This window comes from Seriola lalandi, unplaced genomic scaffold (genome assembly GCF_002814215.2).
Source record: "Seriola lalandi dorsalis isolate HSWRI2012SDOR001 ecotype SW California unplaced genomic scaffold, Sedor1 jcf7180002054972, whole genome shotgun sequence".
Classification (NCBI taxonomy): domain Eukaryota; kingdom Metazoa; phylum Chordata; class Actinopteri; order Carangiformes; family Carangidae; genus Seriola; species Seriola lalandi.
In genome coordinates, this window is record NW_019525660.1 from 304050 (window position 1) to 325687 (window position 21638).

At 38.3% G+C, this 21638-nt stretch overlaps 1 protein-coding gene across 1 annotated transcript in view; it reads right to left on the minus strand.

The window, feature by feature from the left end:
- Positions 1–2665: 2665 nt before the first annotated feature.
- Positions 2666–21638, minus strand: part of lingo2 (leucine rich repeat and Ig domain containing 2) — an 81787-nt gene continuing 62814 nt past the window's right edge. Inside the window, exon 2 of the mRNA XM_023397978.2 lies at positions 2666–5606. Within this exon, the coding sequence (XP_023253746.1) occupies positions 3753–5594 (1842 nt within the window). The 5' untranslated portion in view covers positions 5595–5606 and the 3' untranslated portion in view covers positions 2666–3752. The remainder of the gene's footprint in view (positions 5607–21638) is intronic.

Sequence of the window (21638 nt, forward strand, 5' to 3'; positions counted from 1 at the left end):
TTTTCAATTTTAATGACTGAAGTGTCTAATGTATTTGATTGATTAATAATGGTTATGTCAGTCTTTGAAATCTTTCCTCTACAGTGCGAGCCAAGAACTGATCTATTTTAATAGAAACTGCATTAGGCATTTTAGGCCTGTAGACTCCCATCTGTTTCGGAAAATTATCCTCGCTAATTACTCTGAAAATATGAGTGGTCAGATCAGTCAATAACCGATAAGAGGGGGACAAACATCCACACAGTGCTAACAGCTTTTCAGATGCAATCCAAATGCACCAATCCAATCAAAATCCAGTCAAATAGTATAAAGAGGTCTGCATAATACAAAAGGATTATTCTGCATATCTCCATGGAAACTCAAAATTCAACAGTTTTGTACATACCTTGGTTCCAGAATAATGTCAGTTTACGCAAGCTGTTAGATTTCTTTTGATTACCATAGAAACATGTTAGTGATATAAGCATTACTGATCATTAATTCTTGTCTTTGGTAGGTCCATGTTTTTGCTATAAACACGGATGCCAATTTAATAACTCTTTCCTATCATAAATGAAAGGCTTGCTACGATACAATGAAAGGCTGACATTTATATCGCTACCAGTGCCACATGTTGGGAAGAGTGTGACTTAGGATATACAGCACATGAACGCTATGTACTATGAATGTCACTCTGGCAGACCTCGTTAAACAAGAGGAGAGAAAGGAGGTTCTACTTTAGAGTCCTCATTTGTACAGTCATACAAAACCGTGCTCACAGGTTCAGCGAGGAAAACATTTTTCATGTAATTTGACTAAATGGTTGTGGGCATCACTGGCCTACAAAGTTAACCTTGTTTCTTTTGTATTTTTGGAGGAGCTGTAGCATTTGGTGCTCTGATTTCTGAAGCAGCCCAGGAGACTGCAGGCTGAGAAACCAAACATACTCTGTGGCTCCTAATGAGACGGCACAAATGAGGGACAGCACAAGTGATACATGCTTTGGAAAAAAAGAAAAAAAAAGTGAAAAAGAAACCATTCATTTCCTACGTGTCATACAAATAGATTAAGTAGTTACTATGAGCAGACAGCAATTATTGTATATTCTCTTTCCTTTAGCAAGCATTTCTTGATGTATAACACCGTAGCTTTGGATCTTAACATGTTGATCAGCAGTTGAAGCAGAGCCTTTTTTATACTGTAATTTAAATACATTTCAGTTTTATAGGGGCACAATTAATTTTGAGGTACAATCCAAGGAACAGTGTTGCAGGTAATGGAGGTCTACATTAGCACTAGCCCAAGATTATATATATTATTATTACTTTTATTATTATTTTATTTATTTTTTAAGAAAAGATATTTTCTTTAAAATGTGTTTTCTCTTAGTGGTAGTTTCTAATAGAAAATCTTCATAAACCTCAGAGAATTACAGTATTTAAAACTTCCCCAAAAAATGTTGCATATATGAAAATGTGTAGGGTAGGAAAATTTGTGTCTCTCAATAAGTAGGTTAACCTAAACATGGACTCTTTTTTGTTTAATCTAAAACTTACTGCAACTTATTAAAAGCTCTCACTATAAAGAGCTGTTCTTCACAAATCCTGAGGTGACTGAGGTGAGCTCCAGTTATTGGATTGTACCACCTAAATTTTGACCACACTTGCTCTTTTGGCAACTGTCAAAATTATGTTAATCAAAAAGATTTTTGGTTGTTGGTCCAGAAGGAAACATTCTGGAGGTAGCTGGCTTCACAAGACATACAGGAACAGCTCTCAGTCCAACAGCAGCTTAACAAAGTCAACACTCAATGCGGCTACACATGAGCACTTAATACACCTGGTCATCTTGGTCAGCTGATAAGCCCTGGCCATCCAGCCGAAAAGAAAGAAGCAAAATAATTAGGTGAAAGCTGGTATGGGTGGTGGTTCAACAGCATTTGTGTGAAGTCAATACTGATTTAATTGTCAAAATATAGATGAAAACAGCTTCTGTGATAAAACATTCCCACTTGGGAATTATACAAAAGCTAGGTCCGACAAAGTAATTTGATTGGAAAAGAGGCACTCCATGAATGCTGATATAGAGTACTACAGCACTGGGACATGTGTCACTCCGCTTTACAGGTGTTGTACTAACCGTTATTTAGCATTACATCAACAGTCGTTATCTATCTTAGATTGTAACAAACTTTGCAAAGATGAATGTATTTCCAGAAGTAGCATTTGCATCCTCTTCTGCTCGTCAGAAGAGGATAAAGGGAAGGAAAAAAACCTGGATACTTCAGCGCACACCTGAGGTAACGTGTAAACAAAGTAGCAAGCTAGTGTGCAGGTCAGGAAAAGTGCCACTCCAGTTGCAAAACTATTTGTGTTGGTGTTGCCACATAAATGATGAAATATACAAACAAATCATAATTTCTTGTTGCTTATTACTTTTAACTAATATGTCTTTGCTACAAGGCTGCAGGCCTCCACCGTGCTGATAGTCAGTGTAACATCGCTCCCTCTCGTGTGATATTGCTTAGTTATGCAATTTTAATGGGGCTGTAACATATGACACCTAAGCCACTATATTCACGGTAACTGAAGTGAAATATAAGAAGGTACGTCCTCCTCACAAGAAGACTGTGAGGCTGAAGAGAAATGTTTCACTATAAAATAACCATTAATGTTTGACACATTGGTACAAATACATCTTCATTTATTTCACATACATATTTTTTTACTTTTACTTTTGAAGTTTTCACAATCTAAGTGATTCAACAACAAAATGAGGAACTACCACAACAAAGTCCAAATTTCCTACTGGGCAAAATGATGCAAATGTCACTGTAGTAAAATTGACACATGTAGTTTGCCAACCAGCAAAGGTACAGTTAAAGGAATAAGAAGAGACGAAAATAGGACAAAAAGGTGGTTCATGTAGGTACTTTGACCAATACTGGGTCATCTTTATGATGATCAAGTGTTATGTTGGATCCTGAACAGTATTTGAGGACTGATTTTGTAAAATGCTCAACATTTTATTTTGATTTTTTTCTTTTATTTTCATTGATAAATAATATATATTTATTAATATCTAGGAATCAATTGGGGGAACAGGGACAGATAATCACCCATAGAAGCCCTTCCTGAATCCATGGAAACCTTAAAAGTCTGAAGAATGTTCTTGCTGAATGTGGGGTTATATCAATTTTGGCTAATGCATCCCATGAATATTGCTATGAATAGTTCTTTTGAATGAATATGTACATACATGTACATAATGAAGCATTAGGTACACATATGCAAAGTATTGAACATAGGAAATGATGGTCTGTTTCATTGATTCGTTCTGTGAATAAGCATGGCGCAAGACTAAACAAAGTAGGTTAATAGCTTAGATACAAATTTGTACTGTACATGGTTCAGCAGAGTCTGTGGATCCAACCCAAAACTGAAGGGTTCTTTTTGGGCATATAAATTTCAAAAAGCTGATAAATGACACCTGTTCCCTTTAGGTCCCCTTGACGGCAACAGTTTTCTCTCCTCATCCATGTTGAAGAAGTTGCCCGCTGGCCATTATGTAAGGATGTCCTACTCGCATTTCAGTATTTGAAACAGTATCCAAGCATTTTGTAAAGATCCAGTGATTTAAGGTACTGCTCTTCTTGTTAGGATGCCCCAAATCTTCTCAATACCACTCCCTGCATTGGGAAGTTCAGTAGTCCTATTTGCAAAAAAATACATTGTACTTTAGGCATTTCCACAATCCATAATCTATAAAAGAAGTCACATCATTTTCATGTTAAAACGACGAGGACCAGCTTGTCCCTCTGCCGAGTCAACGTTAGTGCCATTGGACTTTGACCGAGGCACATATTCAACATCTATGTTGTTTTTATGTTTTCCTTTGCCTCTGCTCCAAACAAAAAGGAGCAGGAAACAAAACAAGACCACTCCCAGGAACGTAAAACAACCCATAGCTGTTGACACCAGAATAGTCTTTAGGTCCAGACCAAGGGTCACACCAGTCGTCCCATTGGTAGTGGTATTGCTAGGATCTGTGTAGTACTGGGTCCTGTTAGCATACAGCGATCCCAGACTTTTCACCGCCAATGAAGTCATCAGGGTGTCATTCCCAGCGGTGTTTGATGCAAGGCAAAGGTACACTCCGCTGTCTTGTACCTCTGCTGACTTGATCTCCAGTGTGCCATTGTTGTGGACGGTCACTCTACCATGGCTCCTACTTGTCAGAACTCGTCGGCGTGGGGACAACCAGGACACAGTGGGCCTTGGTGTCCCCTCAGCACTGCAGCGCAACATTGCCTGCTGGCCTTCATCCACAGTGATTGTTTGTGTTTTATTCTCACGAATTTTTGGCTTGGTGCATGTCACGTAATAAGACAAAAGAGTCTCCTTAAACTCCTTAAAAGGCCTGCCGCGAATACCCTCAGGTGTGCTGCACTCCGGTTGCGAATCCCCAAAGAAGATGGAGTGCCTTTTTTGTAGGATCCACATGAGACGACAGTCGCACACTAAAGGGTTGTTGTCAATCAGAAGAACCTCGAGAGACTCAGGGGACTGAAAAACACCTTTCTCCAGTGTATCCAGTCGGTTGTGAGAGACATTAAGGACTTTAAGCCCCCGTAGGCCCTGGAAGGCATATGGTTCAATGGTGGTTAACTGGGCACCAACCAGATGGAGCTCTCGCAGACGGACCAGCTCCATGAGCATTCCCCCTTCAATGTGCCTGATGCGGTTGTAGGACAGGTTGAGGTGTGTCAGGTAGGGCAGATGCTTCAGGGCTTGGTAAGGGAAGGAGGACAAATTGGTATTGGTTATGAACAGCAGTGTAAGGTTGAGGCCGTGCAGGGTATTGGCTGGCACATGGTCTAGCAAAGGCCAATTATCAATTTCTAGATGCCGCAGCCGGAACAGCTTTTTGAATGAGTAAGGATGCAAAGTGCTGATGCTGAGGTATCGTAGATGGAGGCTGACAAGGTTATGCAGGTGGGAAAGGGCCTCAGTGGGCACAATTGTAAGGTTGCATCTTTCTAAGGTTAGTATCTCCAGGCTTAAAAGTCCACTGAATGCACGGTGAGAAATGTAAACCAGATCGTTGTCTCCTACTTCCAAGAACTTTAGATTGTGCAAGTCCTGAAACATATAATCCAGGAGGATGACAATCTTGTTGTCACTTATATCCAGTCGGGTAAGATTTGTCAAACCTCCAAAGACACCCAGAGGAATGAGCTTGATACGATTGCTCTTGAGACTGAGCGAGTGCATGTTAAACAGGGCATTGAAAGCTCCGGGCTCAACATAACTGATGATATTTCCACTAAGATCAAGTTCCTCAAGACCAGGAAAGGCAACAAAGTCATCAGGTTTGATCATTGTCAGCTTATTCTTACTCAGGTCCAGGATCCTGGTCTCTGTGGGGATGCCGTCCGGTATATTGAGCATGCGCTTGCGATGACAGACAACTGCCTTGCTCTGCGCCGAACACTCGCAGCGCGAGGGACATCCCAGGGTAGAACCCACAAAGACAGCCACGAGGGCCAGTCCCAGGAATGGCTGCCAGCATGAGATGACCGTGTGCAGCATGACTTTGCTCATACAGTCCACCATTCTGTCACGGTTCTGCAAGAGAAAGAGAGGACAAAGAGAAACAAAGGTTAGTTAAACACTCAAGATGGACCCTGTTGTAGCTGTGTTCAAGTAGAATTAGTTAATAACATGGCAGGACTCAATCTGCTGTGGAGAAAAATGGCCTCATGTGCTCCTCTGACAACAGATTCGATAGACCTCGCTGTACACAAATATCTCATTTTTGCCATCCTCTTTCCATCTTGTTACATATTCAAATACAGGCAAGCTGAGCTGCTGGGCTCCAAATTTTGGATGGGTATCTCCTAGTGTTTGAATTAAATAACTTCCGCCTCTCTTACGTTTTCAGTCACCAGTTGAATTTGTCTGCTGTCTTTGTTTTCCCTTCATCTGTGGGATACTGATCGAGACACAGCAGTGCTGGTTAAAATGCTTCCGTGGTCACTGTTGGCACATTTTCACCAAAATTCAACTGTTAAATGAATACAAAGTGTAAGTTTTGCAGTCCAGTGTACAATGTTACTTTTTGTTGTCCACAGGAAGAGTTCTGGTAGTGCTTACTGCAAGACCTCTGTGGTCTCAGATTCAGACTTTTGGACCTCACTGTGGATAAATAGGATGAGAATATATTGAATATAGAGAATATATATATATATATATATGGAAGAATGTATCTTGCATTTTTATACATTAAAACACAACCTGGGCCATTTTATATCGATTTATGAATGCTGGTTTTTCATCCATAGGTCTACTCATATATATTATATAAGCACATGGAGACGGGCAGATATTTGAACTGAATGCACTGCTTGCCACAAACAGACTGGGTGACAGGTTGCAAAGGCTGTAAACCATTCCTGCCTCATTTGGTGTGTCATGGGCTGTGCTAAATTTAAACGGTGAGAGGAATAATCAGAATCTCTCTCCAGGCTCTTAATATGCTAAGAGATTATGGAGCAAAGATAATGTGATGGCATACCCATCTGAGGGGAAACATTATATAAACGTAAGAAATCAATTCAAATGGCCAAAAAAGAATCTCAGAGCCAAGCACCAAGTGGTTTTTTGTCAACTCAGAGTATCAAAAATAAAAACAAATCAAACAGTGCAACACTGCGCACAATAGCACAATAAAAGAATTCATCCTCATACATTTTACAATTCAAAATTCCAAACATCATTTTCATCCAAAGTGCCACCACATTGATCTTAATTGATCTTAATAAACCAAATGTAGCCGGAGGCAGTGGCTTAACAGAGTCACTGGATATTTACATTTATTCCTATTTCTGTGATGCAAAATTTAGATAGTAGGTGATGCTCAGATTTTCTCCAGTATTTATGAACGTCAGGTTAATGCTAAGATGAAATCTGCAAATATTTTTATATATTCATTCATCATATATGTGCACACATTTCTGATTTTCATTGATTTTCCTGTTTTTGTTTCTTTAACTTCCCGTTTCACCAGTTCGCAGTAGCACTTAATTGCTATAGTTAGAGGGGCACCATATGGCTGACTCTCCATTGCTACTGACTTGTGAAACACTGCCAAATGTGCATAGGCTTGTTTAAGTGTTCAACAGCTTTCTAATACATTAGGAATGTTAAGCTAAATCTTTACTCTCTGCTTTAAAAGCGGTACCCTCGCTTCACATTTGTGCTAACATTGTAATTGCCTGAGCCTGACCTCATGAAACACCTGTGCTATTGCATCCATTGTACTTGGCTATTTGCCTTGCATGTTGTGAAGCACTATGGGAAAAAATAGGCACATTATTGGATTTTGTTCCTTTGTTTTTTCAAGTGTTCTGCTTCATACTCAGCAGAGCTTTTCAGTTGACAAAGTATGCTTAATCTTATAAGGTACTGTTCTGATATTTTTGTATTTTATTTAGGCAGTGTAGTACAGCTGTTTGCATAAACCCAAATTAATTATATTCAGCAGTCAGGTATTGAAATAAATATTGCCTCTGATATGGATACAGAAACAATTCAATTGGCAACATTATAATATAATACCCAATCCCAGTACCCTCTACAACAGTTAATAAATTAAGTTGATAAATTACTTTGTTTAATGTAGGGTTGAACAAAACATTCCTAAATACACATGGCTAATGTGATCCAGTGTGATACAGCATGCACACACACATCTCTGTGCAGGGGATTTTTCTTGAGTCCTTGTGTTTCTGCAGATTCTTCTGACATAATAACTGCCTTACGCACACACACGCTGTCCACATGAATTGCAGCACCATATGATTCAATGGTTTACTAAGAGGGTGTCTAATCAGGATAATGATTAGATGTCTTTGTAACAGTGTGTAATCAGAGTAAGAGTGAGCCTGTGATGTGACCCCCTCACCTGGGCACTGCTGAATGAGAGAACCATAATGCAAGAGTATCATTAGTAGCACCTACTGAAGTGTGTCCTGTGCAGTAGCAAATGCTGCACAGAATTAGTCAGATGTCCTGGGGTGACATCCGCAAATAAAATCCCTGCTATCTGTTCATGTAGGGTGGATTTCTGTGTGGATATGTGTTCCTCCCTGCTGGATGTGTTTCTTATTTTTCTCATTTCCTTATAATTTCCCTGATAATGTAACTGTAAAAAACACCTTACGAATGTGCCCCATCTTTTATGCAGATTTGTACTGACTGTGTTTTGCTCAAGCAGTTCAAGGAAATTTGCTCAAGTCAAAATACAGGATGGTAAATTCTGTGACCTATAATATTCAATAGTTACATTAAAAAAAACACATTTGAATTTAACCTTGTTTTTTCAGCCTTGAGAGAAAATTCTATTTCAACAATGTTAGAAAACTGTTTCAGCAGTGTATTTTCTATATTTCTGAAAACATTTCTGATTAATATGGACAACTGGTACTATGTTAGCAATATGACATTGAGGTAACACTACTGCATGATAGCAGAAAAAATTGATTCAGACAAAGTCTGATATAGTGGTAGCCTTTTTATCAATTGATTTTCAGAGTCAAAGGGCAAAGGCTTCTCTCTAGAATCACCATTTTTTGAGATTATGTGATTACACCCACACATCTCCACAAACAGATCCTGGTACAGTGGTGGAAGGTAACTAAGTACTTTTACTTAAGTAATGTACTCAAGTACAATTTTGAGGTGCCTCCATTTCTATTTCCATTTTCTATTACTTTATACTTCTACTCCACTATTGTACTTTTTGAAAACACTGTCCAATATATTTTACTCCACCAAATGTATTTGACAGTCGTAGTTACTCATGTTTCCTATCCCATTCCCCATCACTTTATGATGATTGATGCCTCAATAACAATATAATAATGTATCATATAAGAATATGTCGGCCACATTTTTCAGCAAAACAAATACTTATACTTTTGATACTTTAAGTACATTTTGCTGATAATTGTTATTTTCCTTTGATTAAATAGGACCTTTTATATAGGACTTGTAACCAAGTATTTTCGGATTGTTGCATTGGTACTAGTCTAGAAAAACAACAAAAAAAACTAGAATTACCGCCTCGTGCTCGATACATGCAGTGCGGCCACAACAAATTAAATAAAAATAGTCTCTGGATTACAATGACTATAAGGACTGAATCTGAGGATGTACTAGGGTAAATTTCATTTTATTTTATTCGTTTTTTTACAATTTTTCCTAACAGTTCCATTTCATCTGGAAATTCTTCTAGAAATTTCCATTGACATTCAGCAACAGTCCTGTGACGGCAGAAATCCTGCAATGCACAGTGAGATAAGACGACACAGTGAAGGTGTTTCTATTATGTGGCCCCTGACCCACATTAGTGCAGGGTCGGATCCTGAGAGGGGGATGATAACAGCTAATGGTATCTGACTCAGCATAAATCAGTGAACAGCCATTTCGCTGGGGGTGCTGAGGTCGCCTGCACAATGCCATCATTGTGAGCATATGTACACAAGTGGCCCTGTACGTGAAGCTCAAACTCACTCGCTCACTTTTCCTGAAATTATGATTTTCTCTTCCACTATGACAAATACAGTACATGGGAATATATTTGTCTCCGTCTGTTTTTTTTTTTTTTTTATACCCATACAGTTTTATATTCCCATCACAAACTAATTTCCATATGAATCACTGAAAACATGTGGGGCTCTCCCATCCCATGATGCCGCTCTTTACTTTTCAACACAGCCTGGGGCTAACTGGTAAGAGGATGAGTAGGGATGTGGTCGGTCTTCACCAGAGTGGCAAAACACTGTCGTGCTGTTAGTCATGATTCTATGAACATGTCTTCCTGAGCACTCTGAAAGGCCTTGCGTGTGTAAGAATTGCTTATATTTCTCCATCTTCAACTTCACTCTCATACATAATTACACTGAATACAAGCGAATTTGCTATGTCTCCTGTCAGGCTGATATAGTGCGGTGTGGCTTTGACCGCTGTGCTCTTCACTTGGTGTCTAGGTGACTCAAAGCTACAAGAAGTTTTATCAGACAGAAATCTAGAGGTGAGAGTAGAGGTACTGTATACAGGAGATTGCAATCGCTCCCCAGGCAGTCGAGCGATATCTTCCCTTGGTCATTGCCGAATTTCTGTCGGTATCTTTCTCTAAGTGTGACTCTTCTTTTTTTTACCTACTCTCTGTGTACCTTATCCATATATACAATTTTATCACTATTTATCACTATTTTTTGTGCTGCTGTTTTTGTGTCACACTGTTGCTGTTACTCTTCTTCACTATCTAGCTGCTTTTCTGGTTTGTTTTCACACTGAAAACACAGACCAAGGGAGTTCTCAAGTCCACATAATGATGGTGATACTGCGTAACCAACAAATGGGTTTGCAACTTTAAAAGTAAGTAAATAACATTCAAGTGTAAAAGTGTTAACAATTTCAGTAAAATTGTGGCCATAGAATAAGTACAGAAACAATACAGTAAATATCATGGCTATTAAAAAGTAATTATATGTAGCAGTCATGTGGTGACAACGAAAATACCACTAAGTGTGTAAGATCCAATACTTTGTGGTAAATTTTGGGGGTTTTCGTACATTTACAGTCATTTTGTGTCATAATGTTGTGACACATATGCTGAAAATTCTTACAGTAAGGACATTTAATTTAGTATGAGGTGATTTTAGAATGAAAGCCTGACATTTACATGTATTTATTCATTAATTCTCTCTTATGGGAAAAATTAACAATAAAATGTCAAGTTTTGGTTTATGTTCTGCTGTGTTTTTTTTTCTTTACTGCATTCTAAGAGTATTTGCACATTAACTTGCACAAAATAAAGACAGTTCAAATTAATATATTTGTTTTTTTGATTTTAGGAATAGCACATGCAGACTACAGCTGTGGTCATAAGCATATGCTTTCCTGTAAGCTCCTCTGGGGTACAGCCACAAACTCCACAGAAACATGGTAGTTGATTTTCTTTTAATTGGAGCAAATCAAGCAATCGCAGGTCAGTTTGCTCATCAGTGTCTCTCCCTCTGCTGGGCAGCGTGGACACCCACTACCCATGTTTGATACAAAATTATTTACCAACTAATTAGCCCCACAGCTCCAATATGAGGTGTGTATAATTATGTAAAACGCTAAATTAAGCCACTCAATGGTAGACCTCACTGTATAGGAAAATTGCCTGTTAGATGGCAACATGATCTTGGCAAGGGAGGTTAAAGTCCGACTTCGCATCTGATGCAAACATACTGAGAGTATATAACCACAGTTAAGTTGTACATAATGTAATTTATGCTCCTTAAATACTTTTTAAAAAATATTTTGGATTTATCTGAATGCAGGCTATAAGAGCTTGCAACCTATTCATCCATGAAAGGATTATCTAAGCCGTCAGTTCAAGTGAAAACATGAAAATCAAAGTTGGCATAATACGTTCTTTTCCGCACTAGCAATGACACTGTATGTCACTGGTGGACTTTGTAAACACCACATCCTGTTTACACTTAGTCTCTTAAGCCATAATCCTGGAAAACTATTGGTTGTAAACATTTTGCTTTGGCTTTCATCTGAGGGGTAAGTTTGCACACCCTGAACGCTCACAAGACACTTCTTATTTTGCCCAAGTAGTTTAAGGATTTAGATAACAACTTGGCCTCTGTGCAATCAACCAATAAAAAGCCACTTGTGAAATTGGCCTGCCTCTATCTCCTCTGGAAAGGTTTTCAGACAGTGTCTGATGTGGCCCCCAGGCACTGATCATTGAACATAATGTGATTCCTCTTCACACAGAAAAGCCTCCCTGCCTTTATGTTGGATGGTGGGAGACAGTTGCTTTCTTCACCCGGCAATTATCAACACCCCTTAAAAAGCATAATCAAAGCGTCAAATTTTGATATTTTGACTTGGGAGACGGCTCCGGAGGAAGAGCCTCTTTGAAAGGCAGGAAAAGGAGGAAAATTAACTCTGAGCTGGAGCAAAGACGCAGAAGGAATCGGGCTGTGTGAGGAATAAAGCAATAATAAAAGCAACATTATGCGTAATCATGCAGGGAGAGAAAGTGTTAGATACTGGGCGCAGCACTTATAGAGCAAGCTCTTTTGTACATTAGCATCTGACATGGCTGCCCTCACGTCAGTGGGTCCCTGCATACGCACTATATTCATCAAGTCCATTTAAGATATACAAGATAAAACCCTGTGACCGCTTTGACATGTGCATATAGTCTACTGCATGGCTAGCGTAAGCATTGTTATTTCCACTGGGTAATTAAAGTTGCTGCGGTCAAGAGATAGTTAATTTTTGCTTTCTGAAAACAGCAGAGGACATGCAAAAGCACAGTGTTTGATGTCTTAATTTCCCAGATAACTACAACCCCCCTCCCCCTCAAAAAAACAGTACAACCTCACAAGGGTCACTTTAAGGGAAAGTTATTAAATCGTCATTTTATTTTAATGAGGCTTATATCTTATAATGATGCTACCCTGAAGGAAAGATGTTATTAACTTGCAGGTTAGTTCATAGTCAGAGCGTGCAATTAACCCACCTTTTCAAAAGAGCATTGACGAGTAATCAGATGGGATCATAATGAGAGAGAAGGGACTGCAATGCTCTTTGCCTTATCTATTATTGAGAGGATCTTCGTAAAGGCCAGCGAGGCTTTCAGGTGAGCCTGCCAACATGCAAAATGACACTGTACTCCTTTAATAAACCACTGTCAGTCTGACTTCTCATGCAACAGAATGCATCCTTAGGATGTGACCTGGATACGATTAAACAACTTGGCCTCCATTAATTTTTCCAAATACAAATAATTAAGAGGAGAAGACAGTAGTTTGTCTAAAGGCAGAATAAGAGAAACAAAAGAACAGCAGGAGCAACCTTGATGATTCTTAATGCACAGATGGCAGTAAAAAAAAATCTAAAAACCCTCGTTGGTAACTGCACAATCGCTTTTATAAACTGGATTGAATGTGGCAAACTGTATAATTCATTAACACACACACTGCAAGAGCAACATTATCACAGTCACATGATCAAGGGTTTTGGGACCTAAAGCATTTAACAGTGAGGATCAACAGCCTTTGGGCAATAACAGGCTTCCATGCACAAATTGCCCTTCTGCTTGGCTTGCAGAGCGAAGTCAAAGCCCAATTAATCCGTGTTAATTAGAGATAAACTTTCTAGATTGAGTCAGTTGCTCTTTTCTGTGTCTGATAACCCTTGGTTTGGGAAAAAGTCAAAACGACCGCATCAAACATCCGGATCTCAATTCATCCCGTGGGAAAAGCCTCTCAGAGAAGAGAGTTAATCCTATGTTTAATAGCTATTAACAATTCTCAACTTTGGAGACAGGAAGGAAGCTTGTAAAAAGGTAACAAAACTTAATGATTAAATGTATGAGGATAACAATACAATAGCAACAATATGAGAGGACTTAATACAGGGGGAGAGAGCATTGTCATTTCATTACATTTACAAAGTGACAAAGAAAAAAAAAATCAACCAATTTGTCAGTTCATTAGAGACCAATGTGTTATGTATTAACATCTTTATTGCAGCTTATTTTTCTGACACCCACTTTCCACCCCCATTAAACTCATTCATTATAAACATTAATACACCTACATATTGATATTGAGGTGATGTTATTGTGCTTTATAGTACCACTTAAGCAGGTCAGAATGGTCTCCAGAGAAGTCTGTGTTCTTTCACTGTGACAAGGACATTCAGGACATTAACAGGAGCAAATAGTCTAAAAAGGTGCAAATTGCCCAAAGGATAGACAGTATTGCAAATGTTTTTTTTTAAAAGATGAGGAACATTGTCGTGCTTCTTCATTTGATGAGAAAAAAAACAAAAAAACGTCTACAGCAAAAGAATCTACAGCAAGATATGGTCAGATGGCACAACTCTTATGTATTAACATTTAGCTGATCCTATGAGTAGATATTTGATTTGTTAATTTGGATGGAAACACATTTGAGCCTGACCAATAAATCAATCAGACTTATATTAGCTTGTTGCACACAAACAGTATCTCAGTTAACCTGTTCAGTCAGTCAGTCAAACAAACTTTTAAAGAAATAGTGAAATAAAAAATAAATTTTCCAAATTCTAATCCTAAATTTCTAGTTTGTGTCAATCATTCAGTTATCTCAAATACATGTCAAAAATCCTTTCTTGAGTGTTTTTATATTCAGTCAAATGTGATTTCGGGTGACTAGCTAAGCCTGGCAATCATGTAGAACTGAACAACAATATTATCTTGAGATTGGTAGTGGCTAGCAGAGTGATATATTGTAGTAGGGTGTGGGTGTTTTGATCACAGTTGGCAAAAAATTGTATTCTATTTTCAAACTAGTTGAGGTCTAACTTATTATTTTTTTCTCTCATCCTCCTCCTGATCTCACAGCGAAAGTGAGGAAGGTGTCGGTGGAAGCCAATGGCCCTCTAAAACTCCACAGTGCTCCGTATATACTAATCCACGCCCAAATTCACTTGGCATATCATACATCACAATAAGTGCGCTCTTAGAAATGTTTCACAGTGAATTATTAACCAAATTTAAAGGGTCTTTCTCAAAAAATCTTCTTCATTTAATATTATTATGTGAAAAAGGGAATATTGGCCAAGGCTGTTGTTGCTGCTAGATGTTTTAACTGTAGCTCAAAGATCCAGCGATGGTCGGGCTCTAAAAAGCGTTAAAAAAATTCTACTGTCAGTGGTGGGGCTTGGATGCTTCTACATAGCAACCTCTATGACATGCAGCTGATTAACATCTCTGTTGTTTTCTATACCCAGAACAAATTAATATTCCACTTCACTAAGAACAGCAAAACCCCCACGCTCATTACTCACTGTAACCAGCATTATTTTTAGATGATGAAAACAGATCTTTCATCGTCTGCACCCTGATCACCACTTAGACTAGTAATGATAATGTATACAACATACAGTATGTTCTATGTATATGTAACTCCATTACAAACAGTAAATATAACAAGTAGCTCACTAAGCTCCACTGGCTCCATTGACTGAAATATCAATATCTGCATTAGAGACCAGAATCCCTGTCATACAAGCATTAAGCAGGCATTTACATGAATGAGAGCAAGTACATTATGGAGTAATTCAATGATTAACAAACCACTCAAAGCTGGTTTAGCCATAGATCTAGAAAAAAAACAAACCAAACAAAAAAACAACGCCAGAATTTGAAAACGCACGCAACATGAACTATACAGCCGCAGCTGTGAGTCTCCGGATACAGAAGGATAAACTATTAACAAAATTCAAAATAGCAACTCATCACCTGCTTTCATGGTAAATCTACCTACACAACCATCCACCGCAACAAATTTAGATATTACAAGAAAATGAAATTATGCCTGTTACCTGTGCAGGAGAGGTACAGTAAGTTCTCTCCATCTCTGAAACGCTTCACTAATATTGACACGTTTCCGTCTGAAAGGGACGTGCTCACACATCTGCCTTTGTAGAACAGCCAGTAGGAACACTCTCTCTCTGAAAAGACCTGCGATTGGCCAAAGTCTCCTGTCACTTGCTAGATTTTCTAAAGCCTGAAAAAAGAGCCAGAAGAGGTGCACACATCTGGTTTGCTCTCAGACCATAAGGTGATTAGGGATTTTTTTCCCCCAGTGACGCCCAAAAACTCGCTGCCTACCCCAACTTTAACTACAGTATCGATACACAGTGTTACAATGTACAACTAACACAAAGCATGATTCAGGTTTGACATTTTTCATTTCACATTTCAGGCAATGGTACTGTGATAAGTCAGTGATGCTTAAAGGGATTTTCTTTTTTTCCACCTGGTGCCCCCACAGAGAGATTAGCCCACAACAGCTACCCTGAAGCTGTGAGGAATGCTGTGTCTTGCTCATGGCTACAGCGTGCAGTGTGTGCACACGCTTGCCAAACAAAGACTTGGGCCTGGGAGCAGCGGGTGTAACAGAACTGCTCCCTAAATCATGCCTGACTGCTGCCACTAACAGGTACAGAAGAGGATAAGAGTCAGACAAAAAATGAAAAAAGAAGCTCCTTCAGTCCTTTCCTAAATCTTCTCTTTCCCTTAATGACCTTAATAAATTTGGATAACAGGCAAGACTGTCTTAATTTTTGTCACTGATAGTTTATATTTTCACTGACCTAGACTGTGTATCTATTCAGCCTCCCGTCTAAAGATCATTTTTAAAAGGGTGAGCAGAACCTTGGGTGAATTTCTGACATATCTGGAACTGAAAAGCCTTGTGAGATAAATTGTGTGGGCTGATTAAAATGCATCTGCAGCAGCACCGTTAACACGTTGTGTGGGCTCCTGAGAGCCCTTGTGGATTCGCTTTGTGCGCCGCCCACCCCCCTCCCCCCCCAACAACTTCACGTCTGGACAGCCTACATCAGGTCTGAGTCAGGGGGTGTTTCATCTGTAACGTGACGCAACCACAGAGACAGTTTAAGGTGGTTGGCAAACCCCTTTACCCCTCTACCCACACACCTCACTCTGGCCTATATTTACATTTAAACGCTTTCATAAAACTAAATATACCATACAGCATGTACAGCCTGAAACAAAAGACAGAAAATGCTTCATGGTTAAAAAAACAAAGCAACTATATCAACAATCAGCCATAATAAAGGAGGACATGTACTGCTGACTCCATAAATGCCTGTAGCGAAAATTCAGCAAACAACAAACAGTATTACTGCAGCATAATGAAAGCATCACGCTTCCCATTGCCAAAAGTGCATAAGCTTAGACCAAGTACTGTGCTGAGAGAATGCTTTTCACTATTACAATGAGACACTGCGAACATCTCATTGCCATACTAATAAAACTCCATATTCATTTAAAACATGATCTTGTAGCATTTTGCGCAAGCTTGAAAAATTTCTTATCACAACCAGTGTTGTCATTTGTGCATAAAGCATCATTCTGCATGCACCGTCTTAAGCACACTCCAGAGATCACAGAGAAAGTATTTTATGACCAAAAACAGACATACAAATGCAGAGATAAAATTTTAAACATTTTTTTTTTCTTTTTTTGTAAGGGAAAGAAATTATTCATGATGTTCGCTGAAAGGAACACATGCAACTCTGACATACCCTTGCATCTCCGTGATGTCCCAACAATGTTTCTGTATACTTGGCAGGAAATCTCGTATAAATATGTGCGAGACATCTCTCCATCCCGTCCTCCAAGCCAAAATTGACTCAAAATGTCCTATTTTAAGTCTAATTCTCCCACGTTATTATTTTCTGTGCGTGTGATGCTCCATCCTGTGTGTCTCTCTCTTTGTCTTTTGCTCTCTCCCTCCTCTTTGTTTTTTTCTCTCCCCTCACTCAATCAAGAGATCTGGCCTCTGACCTTGCAGCTCAATGCCATTACACTCCTTTCAATTGTGCAACTTGTAATGCTCCAAAAAGGCAGTGTAGCCTTATGCAGCCCTTAATACCAGCCCTTGATTATGCTTGTATGTTTTTCTCTCTCATATAGTCTGAGTCACCTGCTGGTGTGAGGTGTTTGGTGAGAAGACTAAAAACTATTGAGGGTTATCAGATACATATATGTTTATGTAGCTTGAGAATGGTATTTCAAACTCTCTGGGGAAAAGTATTGGCGTATTGATTGACTCCAATGGATCTATTTTATGTTCACACTCAACATCCAAATCAAATTCTTAAACAAACAAAAGAACATTATCAGCAAAGGTCCACATGATTATGCAGTGTTGATGCTTTAACCATCAAATGGATTTCAGCACAGTCTCTTCATGTATGTTTTGCACTTTGTTGACTGATAGTCAGTTTTTCCATTTTGAAATTCTATTGCTGCTGTTTTGGTTTATTGTATATTGTGCCCATCCTGCAAGAGGGATACTTTCTTTGTTGCTCTTCTTTTAATGTTTTTTTTTTTGTCTTCCAAATTGAGGCTCCAAGAATAACAGGTGTTGTGCTGAATGTTTTATTCATTGTTAAGCCTGTTGAGGCTATACAAATAAAATGTGCTTGAGTTTTGCATTCACATCTTGAAAACAGTCTTGTATTCAGAGTAGTATATTATCCATCTCAGTTCATAAATGTCCTAAAAAATGTTTATATAATAAAAAATGTGACATATTCTTTTACCTTTACAACTAGGCATATAAAATGTTTGAATGTTCCATGTTGTTATCCAATCTGCCAGGGTCATTTGCTCCATTTAGATATCCCCTTCATAGAAAATGGTAGAAAAGAGAGCACATATTAATACGTTTTTGTATGCATATAAAGATAGAAAGCTCAGCTACGACCAGTGACACTGCTGTTACAAAAGATGAAAAGCAATGAAAAGGAAAATAGACAAATTGGAGTTGCAGCGATTATGAAAATGTGAGGATTTGATGCTTTACTTTGTCATGTGTGATAGTAATTTGAATATCTTTGGGTTTTGGACTTGGTTGGTCCAATAAATCAAGACGTTTGCAGACATCAGCAAGGGTTATGAGAATTAAATAATGGCCTTTTTCTTTTTCTTCTTTAAAATATTTTTTGATATAGTATTTTCTATAGTCAAAACAGTGAATTGACTAATTGAGAAAAAAAATAACTGAATTAATTGATAAGAAAAGAATTGTTATTTGCAGCCCTGATACACTCGACTTCCCTAAAGCTGTTCTGATCTGATGTTATTAGCTGAGTAAATAGCTGAGCCTCAGGTGAAATAATGAGGCGATTGCAAATGTGTTATGATAGGTGTACGGTGAGCTATCACAGTGTTAATGTTATTAATGCCAATGTTGTTTCATTGCATACCATTGCTATTGACACAGATTTAGCACTGAGAAGCACGATATTTCCTTTCCAGTGGCAAAATGTAAATGCTGCTGATTCTAGTAAAACACTGCACATACAGAAGCACAGGTGGCATTGTCTCAAGACCTCAGGGCATTATCACTACCCAGGGGAATTTAACCAGCAGGGCTAATCTGTCTGCAGTTATGGCTGGAGACAGAGGGTTTACAAAGGGTTAACGGACTCTCTGGGGACAAATCAACGCCGGCGTTTGAGTGATTTGACTGTTTTAATAGCTTGCTGTTATCAGCCATCCAATATGGTTTTCCCGTGGGATTATGGTCCATGCAAGGATCTCAAAGCCTTATTGGATATTGATCAGGTCACATGATTCAGTTGTTGTAGAAAAACAGCAACAAAATAAAATAAAAAATACAGCAGGTGGCAAAAGATAATGTCCAAACTGACCGTCCTGCTGATTCTTGTCTGGAATGTCTCAGTCAATATTGCATTTATAGCACTTCATGCTGTTCACTTCCACTTCAAACGCTGTGGGATAGGTTTCCTAAAGCTCTCATCATGTTTAAAATATCAGTGAAATTGTTTGTCATCATATTCCACCCCTCTCCTCAGCAGCTATGTATTCCTTTTCAAAAATAACTCAGTATCCACAATGTAGTATGTGCGAGTATATTCAAAATTGAATAGTGATTCAGAGCAGGTATGATGATCACACATTTACACAGTGCTCTATCTTCCATTTGCATTACCATTTATAATTTATCCCTAACCATTTTCATATAACAGTTTGCAATTGACCTGAATATTCCTATTTAAGGTTTTGTCACCTTTATTCATATTTTCACTTGTTCACTGTCACATTGTGATTAGAACTGCCTAATAAATCTGCCAAGTAGACATTGCCATTTGATAGTTTGTCAAACAGAAAGTTTAATTTTCAACTGAACTCGCTCCTCAGTACACATCTTTAATTCTTAAAAAAAAAAAAAATTTTTTTTTAAGGATATATGTTTATTATTAGAGGTTTATTTACTTTTAATTTTCTTATTCTTGTTCTTACCTCAGAAATCCACCACCGGTTGGGCTCTAAAGTTTAAACTTGGGCTCTATGACTTAGCCTGAGACAAAATTAAGGCATAAAAAATCATAAAATTTACTATGGTAGTCACTAAATTGCAGTTTCCTCATATGCTGAGGAAGGATCTTGTATAAGGGAGGGGACATAAAAGGGTTTACATTTGAGTTGAAACAACTATTTTAATGATCACTTCTAAAATGTGAGGATTTGCTTCTTTTTCATGTTTATATCATTTTATATATCATCGTCATCTTTTACACTGGACTGTTGATTCGACAAAAGAGGAGATGTCACCTTGAACTGTGATAAATTATAAAGGACTTATTTCATTGTTTTCTAAGATCATTAACCGAGTAGATCATTAACATATTAATCAATAATGACAATAATTGCTAGTTGTAGCCCTAGTTCTCCTGCAAGAACTAGTTAAGTTCTCTACTGGTTTTAGACCATCCACATTAGTTGATGGCTGGATTTTTACTGGATCCCAAACCCTTGTGCAGTGGTTCCTTTAGTTATATGTGAACTTGATTTTGGAAATATTTATTTAATGTGTGGCAGCTTCAACCAACTAAATAGTCCTTCTTTAAGTAATGCATAACTGTAGAAACCTAAATCAATATAACCCAAAAACAATAAGAATTAGAATGTCATTCACAAGAGCGCATTCCTCTGCCAAGGCCAAACAATCCAAATTATAAAAAGTCATGGATCTCAGCACCACAAATATGTCTGATTTTTTAAAATCAAGGTCCAAACATTTCCTGAGAAATTGAGGAAAATGTTGAAAAATCTCCAATCTCACAATGTTAAGGAATGTGATAAAAAAATTGAAAGATCCATCCCTTTAACTGGATTGGCCCACGCACCATCACTCCAAATTTGGTGTAAATCAGTTCAGTACTTTTTGCCTAATCCTGCTGACAAACAAACAAACAAACAAACAAACAAACAAACAAACGATCCAACAGACAGACACGGGTGAAAACATAACCTCCTTGGCGAAGGTAACTGGTAAAACTATATTGTTATTCAAAACAGCCATCCATGCTTTGACTTTCTTTTGATGCATATGTTAATTCATGTCTACAAGCTGCATTCAAGAAGTGACATAATGTCTGTTGTATGTATGTCACATACCAAGTCATTTGAATACTCTCTACAGTAATGAGTGCCACAGTTTATTTCTCCCAAGCTCTGATGTATTGCCCTCCAGAAGCCAAACTTGAGCAACAAAACATAGCCTTCATCTATATTTAGTTGTATGATTAATTTTCCTACCATGATACTTTCCCATACTTTTAAATAATTCATGAAGTGAGTCCTGGGTGGTCTCCCTGTATCTCTCACAGATCTCTCATTTGGAGCAATGTGGGGAAAGCAAATGGTGGGTGTAAAATGAAAAGAAAACAAGAAAAAATAGGGATCTTTGAATTTGAGTACTGATCTGTCAGAGCTGCTCGTCAAAGGCAATAGCCACAGGCTGCATTCAGTCAAACGCGTGTGAGCAGGAGAGAATTTGCATTGCCGGTGGGCACTCAGGTAATGTCACTGCTAAAAACAATGTTGACTTGTGACAACAGTATGAAACAATGTAGCTAGAATTTAATCAAAATAAACATGTTCAAGTTTAATTAAATTGCATTCTCCATTGCAGATTGCCTCCAGTACAAACACTGGAATAAGATTTCCAGACACAGTTAGAGCAACTT